Below are 23,305 nucleotides of genomic sequence, written 5' to 3'. Positions count from 1 at the left end.
CATCTCCAAGTCTATACATTCTTTTTTAATCAAATGATGATGAAAAATTGATTTCATACTATTTTTTTGTAGTAGGATTCACGACTGTGTATAATTCATATTTTTATTTTTTTTATATTTACATTAATATGATTTGTATCTTAAAAATTTTTACTTTGTTTAATATTTTTTTAATATCGTAATTAAAAAGAACGGTTTAATTCACTCGTTAAAATGTATTAATTAATTTAGTTCCATCATATTTCATCGTAAATACATTATAAATAACGCACAAATTTAAGAATAAGATTACCTCGTACAATTTTTGTAAGTCACATCCCACAATTTTCTTATGTAACTCCATTTTTCAAGGCCAAAGAAGAAATTGAGTTCAAATTTAGTAAGACTCACCTTGGTTCGGCTTCATTGTCTTCCCTACTAAAACCAAATTGCACGAAGTAATTTGGAAAACTTTGACACGGTTGGCACGTGTGAAGGCCAGCAAGTTCTTAAAAAAAATAAAAGAAAATTAAAAAAAAAAATAGAGAGAGAACGGTGCATGGTCTCGTGTCCGCGGACGGTTCACAATTAAGCAAGTGGACCTCCTGTGGGCTTCTGTCCTGTAAGCTGCTAAGCTACCGGGGGAGGGGCTCGATTCGCGTCGAACCAAAACCAGCCACGCCGGAAGACTCGCGAGCACCATCTCACTCTGCCTGATTTCCAAATGGCGGCAATGGCGTTTTCCTTTACGCCCACACTTCTATCTTTCAACAGTATGCTCTTATCTCTCTCTCTCTCTCTCTCTCTCTCTTGATTTTTGCAGGGAAGTATTTATGTATGTTTAATCGTTTTTATGCTTTTAATCTGTGGATGGTTAACTTCTTGGTTTTATAATTTAGTTTCTGTTTGGTTGCTGAGAAAACGGGGTGTAAGAGAACAAGAGTGTAATTGGATACGGATAATGAGTATCCGGCTTCGACAATATGAAATACCGATTTCAGTTAGTTTAAGTAATCGAGCTAGAGTTAATCGGATTATTATTGTTGTTATTATTATTTTTCAAATTCAGGTGAAAAGGAATGAGCTCATGATTCGAAATTTAATTTGCTTGCTTTACTTATCGTACTCTGTATTATCAGCAGCCACTTAGGGACTCGAATTCTTTTAAAAACTGAATGGGAAAGATTGTGTACTTTACTTAGGGATTCATGTTGGGGCAAAAAGGTGGAGTAATTCAATTCCTTTTTGTTCAAGAAGATATGGGAACAGTTCATCCTCATTCATAAATTCAAGGAGGGGCAGAGTTCGAATTGGTGTTTCCGGTGCAACAGGGAGGAATAGAGGTGTAGCGGAGATACCTGAGGTTGAAAAACCTCCTCGGACTTATCTCTGGCCAGATAAGAAGGTTGTTCTGTTTTGTGATTTATCAATTTATGTCTACTGTTAATCCAACCCAAACCATTTTATCGTGTTGGTTCTTGAAATTCCATGTTATAACAGTTATAATAGAAAGCTTCACCCAAAAAAGAAAGGTTTCATGGGATGCAGTCAATTATTATCATATAATTTTAGTAAATGATATATTTCAGTGTATACTTGTGATATTGATCATATATGATACCAAATCTTTATGTTATTTCAGAAAAAAAAAATGATACCAAATCTTTATAGTTCTTTAGTAGTTAGAAGTCAAATTATGTGAATCTTCCTTTATAATTGAGATGATACAAGTTACCTCAATAACGAGAGCTTTTGTTTACAGAGGCCAAGGGTGTGTATACTAGGTGGTGGATTTGGAGGCTTATATACTGCTTTAAGACTAGAATCACTTTTGTGGCCTGATGACAAAAAGCCTCAGGTAATTTTTTATTTAAGCAAATTAGTTAATTTTCTTCTTCTTCAAAGATTATCTTTCCATTATGCTGTCATAAATTGGAGCATGGAATTCGGAGCTTCCATGAATACTATTTGGTAGGTCTCTTGACATTGTCAGCTCAGTTCCTCCATGAAAACTTAAAAAACCTTGATTACTTAAGCATTTTGCTAGTTGCTGGAAGGAATAAATTATTTAGCTTATGCTTCTTACATGGATTTCAAGTCCAAAGCTCCATTCAGCAATGCTGAGGGGAAACTTCTTTTAGGTTGCTTTTAGTTGTCGTGATTAAAAACATTCTGTTATCAAAAGCAAGTATGGTGCTCTATAAATTGGTTTCTGCAAAATATTCTTGAGAAGTGCATACATAATATTTGTGTTTGGTAAAATACAGTTAGACAGGTGAAAAACTTAGTTTTTTGGTTAAGCAATCATATCTCTAATAAAAGGTAGTGACATCAAGTCACTTATCCAGCACCTTGCAAACAAATTCGTTAGAGATCTTGTGATAATATAATTATTATGATGGTATTGCGTTTAAGGAATTTTTTTTAAGAAGTTCACATATATATCTATATACACATATTTTATCAATTTTTATCTTCTTGAACAGTTATGATTTATTTGACAAGTAATGAGAATTCATTGTTTGCTTCCTTTAAAAGTAAATTTTGTTGCTTTGAGAAAACAACCACACCGCTTATTTCCTAAAGCAGCTAATGTACATCTTTTTCATTTAAAAACTGTTAAACAGGGTATGTAATTAGGTTAAAGTACATGAAGTTAAAATATATCATATGTAATTCTATATAATTAATGGTTTATTTCGTTTTCTATTTTAGAAAATTTGTATTATATAAGATTGTAATATTTAATAACATACACATTTTAACAATTCTTCACATGTTACCTGAACTCTAGATTAAAAAAATTCAAAACTATTTTAAAAACCCTATTTAGTCTTTATTTTTTAAATAACAAAACGGTAAAAGGAGTCAACCTTCATTGCCAGCCACCCCAACTCTAGCCGCCGTCCACCATAGACCAGCCATCTCAACCACGAGCAAACCTTTATAGCCAGCCCTAGCCACCAGAACCTCAAGGTCAAATGCATGCAGAAGGAGCCACTCAGTCGCCTTTGCACTATGCATTTATATTGTGCTAATAAATCGGCCATAACCATTACCTATAATCTGGTTTAATATGATAGAACCAAACATATTAAAATTAAAAACGTTTAATCAAAGAAAAGTTAGACAGTAGCTTAGTATGTATCTCATACATGTCGACCAACTCACAACTTGCAGATGTTTTGACTAAAGATCTTAATGAACCAACATTCCATGCTATTATTGGTAAGTTAGGGATAAAAAATATATATTCTTCAGCTTGATAGGAGTGTTGAAGAGAGTATATCAGTAGGTTAAAAGGCTAATATTAGAGTAAAATACATCTTATATAACTTTATATAATTAATAGTCCATTTCCCTTTCTATTTTAGAAAATTTGTATACATAGTGCTGTAATAATACTCAATAAAATACACACTTCATCGATTCTTAACAATATAAAGAAATGCATTACCTAACACTAGTTTCTAAAAGCAACATTTTATTTTGAAAAAACAACTACACGAAAAGAACAAACACGAAGCCTAAGTCTCAGCATCTATCCAAGTTTTCTAAAATAATAATAAGACACATAATGTCCTTTCTCTGCTTCTTCACTTGATCCTGGTTAAATATGGGAGAACTGAAAGAATTAGGACTTCTTTGAGAATATGAAAATATGTCAAGTTTATTTACTAAATTCATATATATAACATGTTTATATAAGTGCAAGTAGGCTTGTATATCTATGTGTTCTACTGTCGTGCTCAAGAATAAATAGAAATAAATTTCTAAAAAACATCCTAAGCAGTTTTGTACTCTTTTCAAACTCACTCACAAAATGTTTCACCATCATTTTCTAAATATTATTTTCTGACTTACACTTAAATCATATAACTGTAGGAAGCTCAATATTTACCGATGTTAATATAGGGTCACTATCTTCTCACCTTTTTCCTTAGGAAGCTCATTGAAATGCCTAGATTTATGGGGTGTATCTTAATTCTGTTCTAAAATAGATTAGGGAAGAAATGAACAAGAAACTAAATTAATAAATAAAAGCATGAACTCTAAAAATTTAAGGTATTTAACTTGTTCTTCAGAGAAATTGTCCTCTGAGAATGAGATGGAATTACCATTTATCCATTTTCATTTTGTCCTTCCCTCTACCAGGAAGGATTTTTTAGTTATCCCTTCATTCTGCAGTTTCATTTGATTGATTTGGTAACAACTTTAATACTTTGTTGGACCAGGTGCTTCTGGTTGACCAATCTGAGCGTTTTGTTTTTAAGCCATTGTTGTATGAGCTTCTGTCTGGAGGTATGTTAGTCTCTGGACTAAATTATGCTGGCAGTCCCTATTGTTGTTTAAGACTACCAAAATGGTCTTATGAAAGTGCTGAACAGGCAGAGCCTGAATTTTTTTATGCAGAAGTAGATGCATGGGAAGTAGCTCCTCGTTTCTTGGACTTACTTGCAAACACTGGTGTGCAGTTTCTCCAAGATAGGGTAAAAGTTTTGCATCCCGCTGATCACTTTGGAACAGTTGAGTCCAGAGGATATGGTTGTGGAGGAACAGTGCTGCTTGAAAGTGGCTTCCTCATTGAGTATGACTGGTATAATGTTAACTCTCTTCACCCTTTTCTAATTGTTACTGTATAAAAATTGTCTTTGATTGAATGATGGCTATTCCTATGTTATTCTGTTATTTATATAACAATATTCTTCTTCTACCTACAAAAATATTTGAAGCACAGATAACTCTCAGCCTGGGGTTTTCTACTAGTTTTCTTATACGCTACAAAAATTATGTCGGAGGAAACTCCTGCAACACGTCAAGAGTTTCTTAAAATATGGCATTCACTTAATTAGCATCCAAGTATAATCATTCTCATGTTACAATGTATACAATGATTTTATTTTCCTTTTGTACTGGGCAGCCAGGTTGGTTCTTGCTTTAGGAGCTGAAGCTAAACTTGATGTTGTTCCTGGCGCTGTAGAGTTTGCTTTACCGTTCTCCACTTTAGAGGATGCATGTGTAAGAGTTGAAACAATATATTCTTCCTATTATATTTTAGGCAGACACATGTATTCCTGAAGTTAAATGAATCGAATGTTGGATGCTTTTGTTATACCACAGAAGGTTGACAAAAAATTGAGAGAATTGGAACGGAGGAACTTCAGTAAGGACTCCCTAATTCGGGTTGCTGTTGTTGGCTGTGGTTACTCTGGTGTTGAGTTGGCTGCCACGATATCAGAGAGATTGCAGGATAGGGGGATAGTTCAGGCTATCAATGTGGAAACCACGATATTATCAACTGCCCCACCTGGAAATAGGGAAGCTGCCATGAAAGTATGATGTTAACATTTTTATGGCCTATGACAATGAAACCTTCAAACTTTTACTTTTCCTGCAGTTCAGAAATGAATTGATATCTTCTTGGCTGCTTTTTTTTTTTTTTGTTAAAATTCACATATGCTTGTCATGGAATGGTTGGTAAAATCAGAATGTGATTAATGTTTTGAGCTCCAATAATTAGATCCGAACATTTACTTGTTCAAAATTAATGTTACTCATCTTCTCTTCAACACATTATTTTAAGGTGTTCATAGGTGTTTTGGCATTTTTTGAAATAAGTTGGTAATAATGTCGTTTTAAATAGTTGATAAAACCAACCATTTTTTGGCTAGATGGTGGGTAATTCTAGCCTTTTCTATGAGGATAGGGGTTCGAGTTGTGGGCTGTCCAGATGTCTCCTTGTTATAATTTTGTGTGATAATTGATATATAAGTGTCACTTAGTAAATGAAATGTATGAATTTCTACTGAAATAAAGAGTTAGAAATAAAAACTTTTAAGCATCATCCCGAGTTTACTCTTCGGAAGTCTGGAGTCCTTATAATCTAATGTTGTGATTTGTGTTTCTCTATTAATAATGCAAAAAGAAAAGCCTTTTTTTTATCCTTTCTCTCCTGTAATTTCTACCTTCTTCTACAGACAGATCTTATAAGTCTTGAAGTTACATTGTCTGTGTGCTGGTACTAGGTTCTTTCGTCGAGGAAAGTTCAACTATTCTTGGGATATCTTGTACGATGCATAAGGAGAGTAAGTGACTCTGAAGATTCAGCAAAAGAAATAGATGGAGATGCAGTTCAAAATGCTGCAGCAGAGGATTGTCATGAGAAATATGTATTGGAACTTCAGCCTGCTGAAAGAGGATTGGAGATTCAGATTCTTGAAGCAGACATTGTATTATGGACCGTAGGGTCAAAGCCTCTTCTTCCTCAACTAGAATTCTGCGAAATGCCCTATGATGTTCCCTTGAATGCAAGGGGACAAGCAGAAACAGATGAAACTCTGCGTGTTAAGGGCCATCCACGTATTTTTGCACTGGGTGACTCTTCTGCCCTAAGGGACTCAAGTGGAAGGCTTCTTCCAGCAACAGCTCAGGTATTTCAGCCAAGTTTCTTCCTTATTAAAATTTAAAACAGAATACTAAACCTATCCCAGAGTCAAAAAATGTGTCTATGATATCTAATCAGTGTGCCTGCATGGTCACAAATGCTCATTCCTTTCTTTTTATTTGTCCTCATTTTAGTTGAGTTACTAAGTACAACTACTCCATGATCAAGACCTGTGAATTCAATTGATTCTTATCTGCTGACTTCCTTCCGTTCTCTTTCAGGTTGCCTTTCAACAAGCAGACTTTACTGGGTGGAATCTGTGGGCAGCAATCAATGACCGGCCTTTGCTGCCATTTAGGTTGGATACGCAGTTTTTTTTAGCCTTTCAGAACATGTTCAGATTGAAATGCATCTGTGATAAAATTCATCTTGAGTTCCCTTCCTCTTAGAAATGAATTTCTTACTTGGCAATTTAGGTTTAAAACTACTGTCTTTCCCTTGGTATTTTTATATTTTTCTCTTCTGTTTAATTTTCTGCATTTTTTTTGGGGGGGAAACAATCTCCGGAAATGACATTTTTTCAGGGGGCCTACCTGTTCTTTGTTCTCTCGGCACGTTCTTTGAATCCCTCATTGCATGTCTAACATTAAGATAATATCTGATCAGTTGATTCCTAGAGAATTTTGAAGATTCAAAATTTTTTATACCCAACCACTATAGATTGATGTAGCAGGAGGCATTTGATAATAATTAGAACATCTAATAAATGGAAGTCAACTGCATGAGTTGTTGCTTCCGAACTATATCCTATCAAGATCTCCCACAACTAGCCAATATGAGAGTTATATCCTATCAGAAAAAAAAACACGTCTAGGTATTACACATACTCGGACAAGAAACTCCGATAAGATCCTTTCTAATGATGCTCAGTATTTTCATAGGACGATGCTGTATGTGTTATAGTCCAGGGGGCCGGTTAAAGGCTTGATTTGCCAAATGGTTCGCACACCGATTTTCTTCGCAATAGATATGTTATATTTTGATAATCCAATCTTTCATGAGTCAAACCTTAATAGTAATAATAAGATTGGAATTAACATTGATAGGGATCACTTCATTGTTAAAAATTTTATTCAAGACTTGGACGGCGAGAGCATTATCCATCTCTGAGATAACATGACGTAAGACCAAGTTCCAAGCTAACGCAAGACCATCCAACGCCCCATACAGCTCAACTTGGAGAACAGAGCAAACACAAATATTCCTGAGGTACCCTCCAAGCCACTGACCATTGCTATCCCTACCAAGCGCACTAGCACAGGCAGTCTCGCTGCTTCCACGGAGAGCTCCGTCCATGTTGATCTTGATTCAGTTCTGAGGTGACGGTGTCCAATTGATGAGCTTCTCCTTTTTCCGTGCATGTTGGCCAGAGATGATAGACTCAATAATAGAGGCCTGAAAAGTGTAATCAATCATTCTGAAGACTCCATGTTTCAATTTCTCCAAACTAAGAGGATTTCCACCGAATATGAAAGCATTCTATTGTTTCCAAAATAACTAGCAAGTGATGTCAAACACAATCTTCCAGTTCTAGAAGGACGAACACTAACTATGCTTGTTCTGCAAGTTAGTGCAAACCCAGTCATCGAACAGAGTGCTGAAGAAATTATGGACAACCATCTGTGGAATAATCTTCTGCTAAAGACTCTTCGCCTGGTGACACCCTCAAAATGTGGTTCATGTCCTCAATGCTTAGCCCGCAGACAGTGCAACCTGAATCATCCGCCATGTGCCTGCGGACTCGCACCTTGCTGGTAAACAAGCCTTTCTGCAAGGCCAGCCAAAAGAAATGCCGAATACATTGTGTGTCTGGCCACTTCCACACTAAGTTCCACACGTTTTCTTCTTCTTTAGCATTACCTTAGATGTGCTCTTTTTTCTTAAAAATAAAAAATAAATACTTTAGATGTGCCCATGATGTGTAGTCCCTGCTTGTAAAATTCTTTTTGTTTTGGCTTTGAAGTGCTCAAATGACAAAGTTACTCAAAAACTTTTGTTCAACTTGCTGTATCTTTTTTTGCACAACATTTTTTACTCTATTACAGGGATATGGATAGTCCTAGATGAGATATACTCTTATTACTTGGCCAGGTTTCAGAATCTAGGTGAGATGATGACTCTGGGAAGAAACGATGCTGCTCTTTCACCAAGTTTCATTGAGGGGCTAACATTAGAGGGTCCTATTGGTCATACAGGTAATTTCCTTTTAAATATTTAACCTTTCTGCTTCTGCATTTGGCCTCAGGCTCTCTTCTACATTTTCACAAGAGTTTCTTGTTACTGCAGCGAGAAAAATAGCATATTTATTCAGGTTACCAACAGATGAACACCGTCTTAAGGTAGGAATTAGCTGGCTTACGAAATCCACGATAGATTCAGTTGCATCTCTGCAGAGCACCCTAACCAAGGTCTTTTCTGGGTCGTAAGCATTTATTATCTCATCTACCTTCTTATATTGTTATGATAGTTTTACCGAGTTGTTTCAGTTTGGTAAAGAAATTCTACCGATCGGTATGCATAAAATCCGATCATCAATTCGTCTTTCTGAAAACTAGATTTGAGGTCTTTATATATGATTAATCAGCTATAAAAACATTTGATTGGGGGCTGAATGTGCATTTTGTATACAATAGTAATTATTAATAAATAACAATGAAGAGATAAAAGTAGTAGTTTTACTTTTACAAGCCTTGTTGGACCATTAGGTAACTTTTTCTTTCTACCCTTTTAACTTAGTTAGGATTTAGGCTCACCTAAGTTTTGAAGAAATAATGAAACTTATTCCCCTGTTTGTTCGGTACTGTATTTAGTTTAAGTTGTTCATCAAACTTAAAACTTTTTCATCTAATTTTACTACATTTTGACTGTAAAAAATATTATATAAATTCAGCCCAATCTAACATAAGGTTACCTGGATTGGAATGTAGATTCCATTGTTTGCAAGTAATATATGGATTGGAATGTAGATCATCAATTGGGGTAGGTTTTCTAAATCTGATTTGACAGACATGAATTTCAATATTATTTCTCCATTGCTTATTGAAGAATTTAATTTGTGATATTTAGATTTACTTGATGTGGTAGTGCAAAGTGGTATTAATATTTACAATATATATTTTAATTGTATATAAATATTGTTGGAAAATCTTTCTTTAATAGTAAAATTTTTGATAAATTTTACATAAATTTGTTTTTCGTTGATATTTTTTCTTCTAAAAATTTAAAATACATCAAATTATATTTGCAAAAACTATTAATTTATTTATATTTTTAATTATTCATACTGTGTCTTTTCTTTTATTCTCGTGATAAAATTAAGAACTTATACGCGTCATTTTAATTTAATGCTTATGTCGGCTTCAAAAAAAAAATCTTTTAAAAGTAGTCACATTTTAATTTAGTATCATACTTTTTTCAATAACTTAATAAAAATTTACATATATAGTATCGGGTATGCACGACAACTACCATAAAAATATTGATGCGTATGTGAAACATTAAATGCCAAATCAAATCAAAATACTTTGTATTATAAAATGCCCAATGTTTCGATTTCATAAATTGCTTTCCTTGGAACCCTAAATCAACTCTTCAATTTCATCACACTGCAAAGTGATTGATTCTAACAATGTAAATGTTCGCTAATTTCTAAATTCTTTTCAATAATTATATATTTATGTATGTAATATGATTTTGTAAATAAAAAAAATTAAAAGACAATAGTGAAGCAATAATAACGGAAAATTAAATTAAAACTCTAACCTTGAAATTAAATAGTAAAATTATGAATAATATAAATAATTGAAATAAAAATATTAAAAAAAAAAAAAGCAGTAGGTGAAGTATTAATAAAAAAAAGGATGGATGCTGCTTCCCCACTTTGCATGTGGAGGAGGGAAGTGCTTATTTTTTGAGCAATAAATGTCCCAAAATGAAAGGCACTTTTTTAAAATTTAACTTTTTACATCTTTTTTAAAAATTATATTATATTATATTATATTCCCTTTTATATTATTTTACTTCTTAAATTCATGGGTTTAATATGAAATTCACTTTATATATATATATATTATATGAATGAATAAATGACATGTGGATCCAACTCACCCAACAACTGTGACCCATTTAGTAATGACACATGTTATTTTTTATTTTTCGAATCTTACTATTTTTTAGTTGTCTCTCTTTATTTTTTTTATTAAAAAATCACTCAATATATGCATATACACAAAATCTATATATATATATATGTGGGTTGAATAATTTTAAATTCTTCCTTATTTAAATTTGATATCATATAAAATTTCCAAGCATTTTTTGAACATTGAGGCCAATTATATAATAAACCAAAAAACTTATAATAAACGAGAAAAATAATGATAATATATATAACCCTTATGTTCTTTTTTAATAATTCATTCGTTTTATATTTGGTTAGTGCTTATATAACTTTTATGTTATATATATATATATATATATAGATAGATAGATAAAAATATAAGTCAAAATTTGGGACCATCAACCAAAATCCATCACCTTCTAATTAATTAACCATGAAAATACAACTCGTTATTTCTGTATGCCCACAATATTTACTTTAGTCTTGGTCCCAGAAAAGAAGACTTTCCAATCATAAATTTTATGATTTATGTTTTCTTTTATGTGTTACTTCTATCACTATATATATATATATATATTATATTATATTTGAAATAAATTATGATTTTGATGCATTTTATATTGATATATATATATATATATCTATAATTTAGTTTCGTGATATAATATTGAATAAATTAAATATCAATTAAATAAATTCATGACAGTAATGTGATGGATGAATGGTGTTTCTTAAAAAGTTCATTATAAGAACACATTTAAAAATCTATTTCAAAGTCACCCTCCACAATAAAAGTTTTAATTATATATATATATATATATATATATATGTGCATGTATGGTTTTCAATAAAGAAGCTAGTAGAATTGCATGTGCATTTAATGTATAATAGTCTTTTTACAAATCTTCCCTATAGGAGAACGTAACACATATTTTTTGAATTATTATATAAAAATGTGCATTTTATATACATATATATATATATATTAGCCATACGTATCTGTTGACTTGTGGAAATAATAGTTATGCTGGATTGCATTGCATAATCTTTTGCAGTACAGCTATAACTAAATTGTAATGCAACAACCGGACAAATTCTTTTCCCATCGACAACATATTAATTTTTAAGTCATTATGATATCAAATAATATATGTACATACATATATTATACAAGTAATGTTAAAAAAATTTGTATATGGATTGACTCCCGATCCATTAATGAAAAAACTATATCTATATATATATATATATATAAATTAACCGATTCAAAATATTCAATCAACAAATTTTTTTTCATGTCAAACGTTACATGACACTTTTGCATAGATTAATGATCAACATACAAAAAAATGTGTCAAACAAGTTATACGTGGCATCATACGTTAACATTGTTAGAAGTTAATAATGAAAATTAACTCATTCGAATATTTATTTTTATATAATAACGAGACATATACTGAATCAAATAAAATAAATAATACTGAAATAAAAAATGTATTTAATTATTTTTTGAAATCTTGTTGATGATAATCTAAATACTTAATTATTAATATTTAAATAAATTTTTACGTTACGTGACATTTGATGTGTAAAAAATTAATTTTTAATTTAATAAAAACTAAAAAAATTAATAAGAACTAGTTTAAACTATATCAAATATGACATTTGATATCATATTAGACAATAAGAAAAAAAAAAATTTATGTTAAGTCATACACCACGTGACATTTAATACGATATTAAAAATTTTGATACAGATTAATTTAAACTATATACGACATAACGTTCACTTTGCACAACGACCAATTAAAAGATGACACGCGTTGTTAAATTTAACTTTGTAATATCATATTTAAATAGAAAAAAATAAATCAAATTTTTTTAAAAGAATAAAGAGATTAGTTTGAATAAAAATTAATATAAAGAGAAAAAATTAATAATATAATAACTAAATCATTATATATTTCCATGTGTATTATATGACCTTTCTTTGCCCTTTATGTATGCTTTCGTGTGTGCGTCCAATTCTCAACGACGAACTCCCTCTTCTTTCATATATACATATATACATATATACATATGTATGTATACCCCATCTCCTCTTCCTTCTCCATCTTCTTCACTTAACTCTTCCAAATTAATTTCTTTCTTGATCTCTCCGCCTACTCCACTCTCTCTCTCATGCCCATATAATAATTAATTCTTGTATCTACTTGTATGTATATATATATATATATATCTATACATATATGACTCAATTGGTACCACCGTTGTCTCCTTCTTCTTCTTCTTCTTCTTCTTCTAATTTCAAAGGAATAAAAACCAGAACAGACTCTCTGCAATAATCATCATGGGTTTCTTCAACCTCAAAGGCGCCATTTACAAGCCTCTTAAACAGCTTGACTTTGGTCCTCAAAGTCATCAACCCTACCTCCAAGCCAACGTTAAAGGTTCTTTCTTATCCATTACCTATACAAACACACACACATATATATATATATACATGTATGTATTTATTCTTTTTTCTTTAAAAGAAATAAAGTCAATCTTAAAATCTGAAAATAAAAACTGGGTCTGACTTCTGACATTAATATTAATCTTTCTTTTTGTATATATAGAAAAACCAGACAATCTCTGGTTGCCGCAGAAGCATATACATATCTGTACACACACACATACATATACATACATACACACACACACACATATATATATATATATATGACTGCGCTAGATTACAGTACGTACTTCTCTGCTACATTTAACTTGTCTCTTTCCATAACAATTAATTAATTATTTTTTTTATTATTTTGTACGATTGTTTTGTTTACAGCTCCTCGCATGGCCGGAATTCTGGTGAAGATATTCGCCTGGATCTTGGAGTCGCCCATTCGGACACTTGTCTTCTTCGTACTCAAGAGAAATAATCTCATTCACGAGGTAACCCTAATTACACCTTTACCATTTTCTTCTTCTTCTTCTTCTTCTTCTTCTTCCTCTGTCTTTCTGTTTAATTAAGAAATAATAATCCCCTTAATTTTGATTTGCTGCACTAATTAATGTGATAAGTTATTAATTAAATTTTATAATTAGGAATTAATTACCCCAATTTCTTAAACAATTCTTACTTCTCAAAACTTAAGTTTTAGTCTATCACGTTACTTTTGAATTTTATGGCAGTGTTTGAATTCTTTTATTTTTTAAAAAAAAATTATTTGTATACAACGACCGATTATACACTAGATTTATAGCATCATATACAAAAAAAAAAAATATTAACAAATTTAGTAATAATTAATATAAAAAAACATTATTATTATTATATATTTTTTAATTTATGCCAAATTATAATTAAGATAATGTACACATGATAACGTAAGTCCAAGAAATTGCCAACTACAACCCATCAACCTCACCACAACGATACTTTTAATGCATTTAATGGTTTTTCAAAAAAGAAACTTCTAAGAAAAGGGTAAGAACAAATTGACAAAATAAAAATAAATACATGTTATTTATATAAAAATATTATTGAAATTAACGAAATTTATTAGTGGAAATTACGATTTAATATTTAATTTATATCACATAATTTAAAGTATAAACCCATATTTTCACTAATCACTTTCTTACACACACGCATATATATATATATAATATTTATTTATATATGGAGCTTGTATATGAAGGAGTCAAAAGGCTCCCTTAATTAATTCCAACCTAATATTAATTATAAATTAATAAATAAATTATATATTTATGAAAGAAATAGTAATGTGGTTGTAGGATTAGGTAAGTTAGTTGATATTTTGGTTCAATTAAATTTTCTCCTTTGCTGGGTTTGAATAATTAGATCCATTAATCCAGATTAATTAAGAAATAAATTGGAATTAGCTTATTTTTTTTATTAATTACGATAAATTTTAATTATTTTAATTAAATATATTGTTTTTTTTATCAGCTAATTACAAAAGCAGAGTTGGAGGAACCTCCTCTCTTTGTTCCCCTACATCCTTTTGAAGGTCTCTTCTATTCTCTTCCTCTTTTTAATTTCTTTGGCCTCATTTTTTCATAATTCTCTTATTGCATAATATATTGAAATTAAAATAAAATATTTAATTGGATAATTAATACTTTTTTTTTTTCTAAAAAAAATTATGAATTCCTATTTATATATTAATGTTATTTTAAAGTCAAATTTTAAAATTAAAATTCGGATAATCATGGGGCCCGAAAATTCATTCACTAATTACCGCCAAATATGATTTAAGTTAATTAAATAATAATTAAAAATTATATACATATTTTACAATAACAACTTTAAAAAAAATAGTGACCCATTTAGATAAAAATATTAATAATAAAAAATTTTTAAAAAAATATTTTTATTATAAATATTTTATTATTTATATTGCTATATACGTACATTATTTAACATATTAAGAAAATAATTAAATAAATATTCAATTAAAAAAATAAAACCCTTAAAAAATTAAGAATATAGTTTTCATTTTCTAACTTTTAAAATTACATTTAATAACCTAATAAGTATTTTATTTAAAATTAATTCATAAATAAATCATATATATAAATAGTGAAATAATATGATTAGACATGTAGTGAAATACAAAATTTTTCACCCGAGAGGTGAAGGCGCGAAAATCTTAATTTTTGCAGAGCAAGCATTAGCGACATCAAAAGGAATAATGTAAGTTCGTATTACTGTAAATTATCCGACAATTTGGAGTTCTTCTGGTCAATTCTAATGCAGATCTTAGAGAAGAAGAAACTAAATCTGTAGATTCTGATTCATCGCCGCCGGAACAAGTTGAGGAAGCAGTGAGATGTCTTCCTGCATACTCGTTAAAAGTAGCAGACTCCATAACCTCTGGCTTCCGTCGCTGGACAATACTCGATTACTCAACCGCTTATGCTTCTGGAGAAATCACTCCTCGAATGGTACCATCAGTTTCATCGCGACTTCCTTTGTATAATTAATATGCACGATTAATTTCTTCGGTGAAGTAATGGAGCTTAGTTTTGTTAACTTGCACAGGTTGCAGAGAGGTTTGTAGCTGCTGTTGCGGAAACTTCCAGGCCTCCGCTCAAAATGTCATTCTTCATTAACTATGATGTCGACGATATTCTGAAGCAGGCCACAGAATCTACTCTTCGCTATGAAAGAGGTACGAACTAAATATGTGTGTATACGTGTATATGTTTGTTTGTATATATCTATACATCCGCTCAGGTTTCACTAACATCGACCACTTCACATTTTGTACACCAAATGTTTGATGTTTTGCCTATACATAGACCATCTTTCGGCTCCACGTTATGCTCGAGATAATATGAACACAACGTATTGTGAAATTAAAGATATAAGTTAAGTTGATTATTATTTACCAAATGCATTATTATGTTCAACATATCAAGTAACTAATATTTAGAAATTGAATAGTTCTAAACAAACAGAACCTACTAGTTTTCTTATGAACCTGAGCCTTTTAATTTAACCTTGCTATTTCAGAATTCCACGTGCTGCTAGTCCTTCTTATGTTAATTCTGTATAACATCTTTGTTTGTATATCTGTAACAAACTCGTGCATCTGAACCTTCATTTAATATCCATTTATTTGAACTTGTCCAGGAGAGCCCATATCAGTTCTAGATGGAGTCCCAGTTGCTATCAAGGATGAAATAGATTGTTTGCCATATCCAACTACAGGTTTTATTCTTAATTCATTTTTCCAAGGAAATTTTTCTATATCTCTTACACGTAGTTTGCTTACAAATTGTACAATTCTGCCAAATTTTTAGGAGGAACAAAGTGGTTACACAAATTCAGACATTGTACAACTGATGCATGTTGTGTGAGCCGCCTTAGACAATGTGGTGCCATACTTGTAGGGAAAACTAACATGCATGAGCTCGGGGCTGGAACTAGTGGCATAAATCCACACTATGGGTGAAATTTTTATTCATCTTTTCATTCCCTATTACTTCTTACTCTGAGAAAAATTATTTATTCAAAATATATATCCAGTACTTGTTCTCGTTTATCATATTTCTTATTGTTGAAATTAATACACTGTTCATGTTATGAATATTGTAGACCAACTAGAAATCCATACAATACCAGCAGGATTTCTGGTGGATCTTCTAGTGGATCTGCTGCAGTGGTGGCTGCAGGATTGTGTCCCATTGCCCTTGGTGTTGATGGAGGAGGTAATCTAACCTTCATTCTTTTTTTTTTCTTTTAAAGATAGAGCCATCTTATGTAAGAAGATTATAACTTAGCTTTTTGTGAGACTATTATATTTGAGCATACAAATTTGTGACATCTTGACCCGATCAAATTACTGATTGGTGTAGCATTACTGTAAAAGCTCATCTATATCTCTTGGGCATGTTGATTTAGCTTTATCACTACTGATATCAATCTTTGGAACCCGAAATATAAAACTCATTCAATTGACATATGTGTAGGGTCTGTGAGGATGCCTGCAGCACTGTGCGGCATTGTTGGATTCAAACCAACTTTTGGGCGTATATCACATTCTGGGTGAGCACAAACATTTCATTTTATGCATCTTTCTGGAATGCTTTAACAATTTCCTTGGATAAACTCAATCTTTTTCAGTGTTATTCCTCTAAACTGGACAGTTGGGATGGTTGGAATACTAGCAGGCACTATAGAGGATGCATTTATAGTGTAAGTGTCTGCCACTCTGGTTCTTTTTTCACAGAACTGTTTATGTGAGTATGAAGCCCTTCTTTGTTGTAAAAGCTTTTTATGAATATAATCTTTTTTTAGAAGAAAAGTATCATGTATGAAAATAAAAGTATACAAAATAGTTCTTTTTTATATGAATTTAAAAGTATACAAAATAGCTCTTTTTTATATGAATTTAAAAGTATACAAAATAGCTCTTTTTTATATGAGCGCTTTTTTAAGAATCCGAATGAATTTTTGTTTCAGTTATGCGGCTATTAACAGCCAACTGCCTTCGCATGACCTCACCACTTTACTGGTAAGAACTGTTTCTGTATATCGCATTAGGATTCTGTGCAACTTTCTAATATTTAAAAGGGTAAAATACAATTATAACGCCCCGTTTTTTTTTAGCGGCGTAGTTTTAAATAAATTAGTATGCAGAACACCCGTCGTACCTCATTTCAAATTAATCACACACATAAAGAACTAATTGCTCAATGCCTAATAGAAATTCTCAACCGTAAACGCATCAGTAGAGTAGAGTACAATTTCATAAATTCTTGGTTTACATACGATTTACATTATTACCAACTATGTAAGTATCCAATTCTACCAGTAGTAAACCTTGCTTCATTCCCTCTATATGGTAGGTTCGAAAATCAGCAACTCAGATCCCGACTCCAGTCCTACTTCATTTGTAAATAATAGAGAATGAGTACATATAACTTAGTACAGTAATCATAAGTATAGCATAGAAGTCCAATTAAAACCCCATTCTTATATGTTTTCTTTTCCCGTTACCTAGGTTATGCTTTCTTCATACCCTCTAACTCTACGGTACTACTATGTCTCTTTAGTAATTAATTGTCATTCATACGAGGTGTGATCACCCCCTGACATCACCCCCTCGGACCTGATTCGGTCACTCATCCACACGGTTATCCCCATCCATCACCAGTATCGACGACCATTATTTACCTTTCTACCACTCGATCCCTAGTTGACCACCCACACACACCAGTACTGTTTCCTTCCGTCACCAACATCGGCGACTCAACACATTATCCGTCGGGAACCCCCAAACATCACCACTATTGGCGATCGACTTACCCTTTCTAGATAACGACAACCAATATCGGCGTCCCCCAGCTCAACCACCTCTAAGGCAATCTCGCCCCGTCCCTATTCAATATGCCCCGCATACTCGCATACTTAACCCACACGCCGGGTATTCCAACATAAGTTATTACTAAACCATCAACATTGTCCTAAAATTCTCAAATTCACTAACATATTTACAGAACATACACTAACACATCCCCATACAACACACGCCCACACATAGCACATTTACCCAAATACACCTCTACACCAAGTACTCACCTATACGATTCATAAATTTACAGCATATACACCAATACACATTCCCATACAACACACACCCACATACCGCACATTTACACAAATACACCTCTACACCAATCACTCACACACACAACCACTACAGGCCTACATTTACTGCTCCCTAATTTTCAAAATACTCACACCCCACCCCCACATGCCTACACTCATTGTTTCCAACCAATCACTCTCCGTCCCTCTCTTCCCTTCTCCTTGTTTTTCTCGGCTTCTCGTTCTCTTCTTCCTATCAATACCACTCTCTCACAGCATTCCGCCTCTCCCTATCTTCCTATTTCAGCATCTTGTCTCCTACCCTCCCGTACTCATTCTACCTCTAACCATTCCACTCTCAGTCCCTCTCTTTCCTCCTCTTTGTTTGTCTTGGCTTCCAACACTCTTCTTCCTATCTTTCCCAATCCGTCACAGCCCTTCGCTTCTCCCTCTCTCTCTCTCTTTCGGCATTTCGCCTCACATCCTCCCGTGCGTGTTCTGCTCCTCCAAACTCACTCCAACTCACCTCACCTCCCTACGAACTCTCTTACACCTTTTCAATCACTGTACTTCTTCTAGCCGTAACCGAAACTCACCTTCACTCACTCACCGTACTTATCGATCTCTCCTCTCGCGGCTTCCTCCATTTCTCTCCACTCACAGGTCCAACAATGGTTCCGCCACTCACAGTCTCTTTCTGCTCTCCTATTCCATTTATCATTGTTTCCTAACTCCATTTCCTTAGTTAGTTAGACATTTCTTCAACATTTATAGTCACAATTCTACATTTCATCCTCATCCTACACTCGAAATTTAAATTTACTATACCTTCAGTCTCCATCTTTTCTTTCCTCACCTCCGTAGCTCGCACCCTCACCTTCCTTCTTCTCTCGCTCTCTCTCCGCGTTCCTTCCCGCTCCGACTTCCCTCTCTCTCGAATGTTCTATCACTCGTTTCCTCCTTCTCTTTCCCGTTCTCCCCTCTTCTTTCCTCCTCTGTTTTTCCTTTTTCTTTTCCCTTCTTTTTTTCTATTTTCTCAACCTACTTATACTGACCTTCAGGCTCATCCCAGCCATCCTTTTATTTTCCCTTAATCTAATCGACACCCTCCATTTCACTATTCCCTCTCTCTTTTATTTTATTTATTTATTTGTTTCTTTATATATATATATATATATACACATATATACATATATCTCTCTCTTTCCCAGTTATTACAACAATGTCGACATGCTTGCTTTTGTATTTATTTATACCAGATTGTTCATTCAAAATTCATTTGTAGGATTGCAGGAACAGAGGGGGTAAATAATTTTTTTGGGTAGATACTTATCTTTCTTTAATAATAACAATGCTGTTAAGCAAAGCTCTAATATTTTTCTGTTTTTTCTCTTTTTGGTTGATGAATAAAGTTTTGTTTATTTATTTCTCCTGGCTTGCCACTTGTAAGCTTAGGATCATATATGATTTACACATATTTCACATTTTAAACTGTAGATAAGAACTGTTTTGTACCTATATTTCAAAAGAAAAAAGACTGTTTTGTACCTAAGTCATTCTCCAAAACTGTCCAGTTATATGTTTCCTCAAGAACTAAACTAGAGAAAGGTTTTCCAATCAAACAGATTTTGGATTTCTAATTCTCTTTTCAATCTCTTCTTTTGTGTCCTTTTTCTTAAACCACTAGCCCAAAGTGCACTTTCCTCTGCTGAAGGAAACAAATCCAATATCCAACATCAAAATGGCAAAGTATGAAGAGGTTGGTAACCTTCTGCTTATCCTTCTAATCTTATGGCTCGTAAGTTAAGGTCGTTTTAATTATGGGTATGAAAGCAATATGCATTGCTGATTTCTTATCTTCTGTTTATAAACCACTAATTGGGCTCAATTAGTGGTTCAATGATTGCAGCGAAGATATAAGAGTTTGTTGTTCCAATGCTATGGAGCAGCTTTGCAAGAACTATAACTGGAAGGTATAACTCATCAAACTCTTCTTATTACTTAAGCTGTTTTAGTGTCATAAACAATGTGCCAGATAGAAAGTTCATGGCATACAACAAGTTTAGTTCTCAAGGTTTGCTTAGCTTGTAAAAAATAAAAATCTTCTTATTTTGAAAATCTCTTCTCTATCAATGGCAAATAGTTAATAGGAATAAAACCTCGATATTAATGTGTTATCTCTAATGTTTCTCTGTAGCATTGTAATGAACTTTCTGCTAATCCTCTTTGATTTATTCTATGACAAGACCGTAGATGTTACTATACCTGAGATAGAAGCTATGCGCCTGGCACATTACATGACAATTGGATCAGAGTGCAGCACTTCACTCAGCTCCCATCTTGAAAACTTGTTAGTTATCTTCACAACAAACATATATCTTCACTATATTCTCTTAAGAGGATTCAAAAGTTTGGTTTCTAATGACATGAGCTTAATGAAAATAGGGATCCTGCAGAACTAGGATGGGATGCAAGGGTTGCACTGAGTGTGTATGGTGCATTCAGTGGCAATGAGTATATAAAGGCTCAGAAGATTAGGTAAATGTTTTAATCACTTCTCATACAATATACATTATAATATCTCTGACATGTTTTTTGCGATGAGATTACCATGACAATTTCTCATTGTGAGATTTAACAGGAATCGCCAGTTGCAGATTCATAGGCAGATATTTTCGAAGGCAGATGTTATAGTTGTGCCAACAACTGGGTAATCTTTCCAGCTTTTTTTTGGTTCCTGTCTTATTTTGGAAGTTTAGGCTTCCCATCTGATCTTGGTTTTTGAGTAACTTTTAGGAACACATTTGGAATAAAATAAATATCATTTTTTTTATAGATTCCTAATCAAAAACATCCGGCAATACAATTCAATGGTTATTTTTTTCCCCTCTTATTTACATATATGACAGGGTGACTGCATACGAAATTTTTGATGATGTTCTGGAGACTGGTGAACTTGACTACATAAATGGAGGTACCTAATTTAGTTAAACATTTTAAAAATCCTTGTTATTAATAAACCATAATATTACTGGTAGGATACGGCTAAAATTACACAGCTCAACTAAGCCGAAGGTCATTTGTTTCAGCTGCACTGGTTCGATATCAGATAGCTGGAAATTTTCTAGGATTGCCTGCAGTGACTGTTCCAGTATGCATATTTCCATTAGCCTTCGAGTCAATTAATGATGACAATTATTTATTCGAATTGATTAAGCTGTTATGTATTTATCATAGGTTGGATATGACAAAGCAGGTTTGCCTATTGGCCTGCAGTTCATTGGGAAGCCCTGGTCTGAAGCCACATTAATCCACCTAGCATATGCACTGCAGGTAAGATAGGTTATCTAGTATTCTCATATTCTTTGCAACATGCTGTTACTTAGTGATCTTTTAAAATATGTAGTCCCACATCGACCAAGTTGAGGATCTATAATGATTTATATACATTTTAGACAACTCTTCCTAATTCCATACAAGTTTGGGTATGAATTTAGCATGGTATCATATTCAATTTTGATCTCCTTCCTCAAACTTAGTCAATTATGAGAACATATCTTAAGAACCTATTAGACAATTTTTATTAACATTATGTAGTTTTGGGTTTATGTGGTTGTAGATAAGAATCTAATGTTAATGGAAAAAGCATAGTTATATTCTGGTTGATATATCCTTTGCTTAGAGAAATTGGTTATATTTATATCGACAAAGAAGGTGACATATGTAGAGTTGACTTTCAGGCCTTGTGCATCAACAGAAAGCCAGAGGTATTCTATGATCTACTGCGCAAGGATAATTAATTCACTCTCCGGAGTTGTTGTAATGATTCTCATCCTCATCAATAAAAAAGCAACTGCTAGAAGGAATGAATCAAATTCTTAGCATCAGGGCATCCATATTAATAAAAAGAAGTTGATTTGTTGTACTTTACATGTTTAAGCTCGTTCTTTCTGGGGCAAATGGCAGAGAAAATGTTTGAGGTGGGAATTACAATCTAATGGTTTAGACAGACTGTCGATCACCTCTAAGTAACGAAAGCTTAATCCTGTTTAATCATCGTCATAATTCATATATAATTACAGTTAAGTAATAAATATTAGTTTGAATTAAAGTACGTATCTCTTTTGTAGTTAGAAGTGAATAAAAATGTTGAGATTTAGAAAAATTATCTTTTATTTTACCAATTGTATCAAGTTGGTTCATGAAAAACTAACTGTAACCTTTAAATTTGTATTGAATCAGTGTTTTAACCAGAAAAAAAAATTTATTTAATTTAAGAAATTTTTTAAAGATAAATATTTTTTACTTTTTTTTTATTTCTGTTATGACTATTTGAAATATATTAATTGTATTTTATTATTAAAATATATTAAACTTAATGTTAGTTAATATAATTTTCAAATTAGGAAACAAAATATATAGAAGACAGCAAAGTTTCAATTGCGTCAATATTTTTATAATTTTATAGAAAGATCTTGTTTTAAAATGGTTTGTATATTGAAGAGTTAAACTTGAAAAAAAAAATATATCATCACTTTTTTTATAGCTAAAACCCCATAATTGGCTTGCTCAAATCACAAAAATCCATCAAGTAACTCACTCCAAATTGTGGGTTTGGGCATTGCATTTTTAATAAATATTGATTGTATAT

At 32.3% G+C, this 23,305-nt stretch overlaps 2 protein-coding genes across 4 annotated transcripts; both read left to right on the top strand.

Moving 5' to 3' along the window:
* Window positions 1-530: 530 nt before the first annotated feature.
* Window positions 531-9,111, top strand: NDC1 (NAD(P)H dehydrogenase C1). 3 transcript variants are annotated; one of them, XM_088223097.1, is made up of 11 exons: window positions 533-752; window positions 1,182-1,384; window positions 1,742-1,837; window positions 4,215-4,281; window positions 4,393-4,576; window positions 4,905-4,998; window positions 5,101-5,313; window positions 6,006-6,410; window positions 6,646-6,722; window positions 8,516-8,619; window positions 8,711-9,111. In XM_088223097.1, the coding sequence occupies exons 1-11, from the start codon at window positions 704-706 to the stop codon at window positions 8,848-8,850; spliced, it is 1,632 nt and encodes a 543-aa protein (XP_088079223.1). In that variant the 5' UTR covers window positions 533-703; the 3' UTR covers window positions 8,851-9,111. The 3 variants fall into 3 exon arrangements, with proteins under 3 accessions (XP_088079224.1, XP_088079223.1, XP_021900509.1); XM_088223098.1 differs by lacking the exons at window positions 8,516-8,619; window positions 8,711-9,111 and adding an exon at window positions 7,471-8,425 and having other exon boundaries at window positions 531-752; XM_022044817.2 differs by lacking the exons at window positions 533-752; window positions 1,182-1,384; window positions 1,742-1,837; window positions 4,215-4,281 and having other exon boundaries at window positions 4,394-4,576; window positions 4,901-4,998.
* Window positions 9,112-12,601: 3,490 nt separating this feature from the next.
* LOC110816535 (fatty acid amide hydrolase-like) lies at window positions 12,602-22,579 on the top strand. The gene is made up of 20 exons (XM_022044763.2): window positions 12,602-12,994; window positions 13,378-13,484; window positions 14,506-14,566; window positions 15,316-15,503; window positions 15,601-15,730; window positions 16,195-16,272; window positions 16,365-16,512; window positions 16,660-16,772; window positions 17,034-17,109; window positions 17,188-17,259; window positions 17,527-17,578; window positions 20,342-20,413; window positions 20,547-20,627; window positions 20,901-21,004; window positions 21,100-21,192; window positions 21,296-21,364; window positions 21,564-21,628; window positions 21,744-21,805; window positions 21,892-21,987; window positions 22,395-22,579. The coding sequence occupies exons 1-20, from the start codon at window positions 12,895-12,897 to the stop codon at window positions 22,452-22,454; spliced, it is 1,827 nt and encodes a 608-aa protein (XP_021900455.2). The 5' UTR covers window positions 12,602-12,894; the 3' UTR covers window positions 22,455-22,579.
* Window positions 22,580-23,305: the final 726 nt, after the last annotated feature.

This window comes from Carica papaya, chromosome 6, assembly GCF_054855325.1.
Source record: "Carica papaya isolate Zhongbai chromosome 6, ASM5485532v1, whole genome shotgun sequence".
NCBI classification, from domain to species: Eukaryota; Viridiplantae; Streptophyta; class Magnoliopsida; order Brassicales; family Caricaceae; genus Carica; species Carica papaya.
Note: the sequence above shows the minus strand (reverse complement) of the source record. Positions and strands in the feature narration are given on the sequence as shown.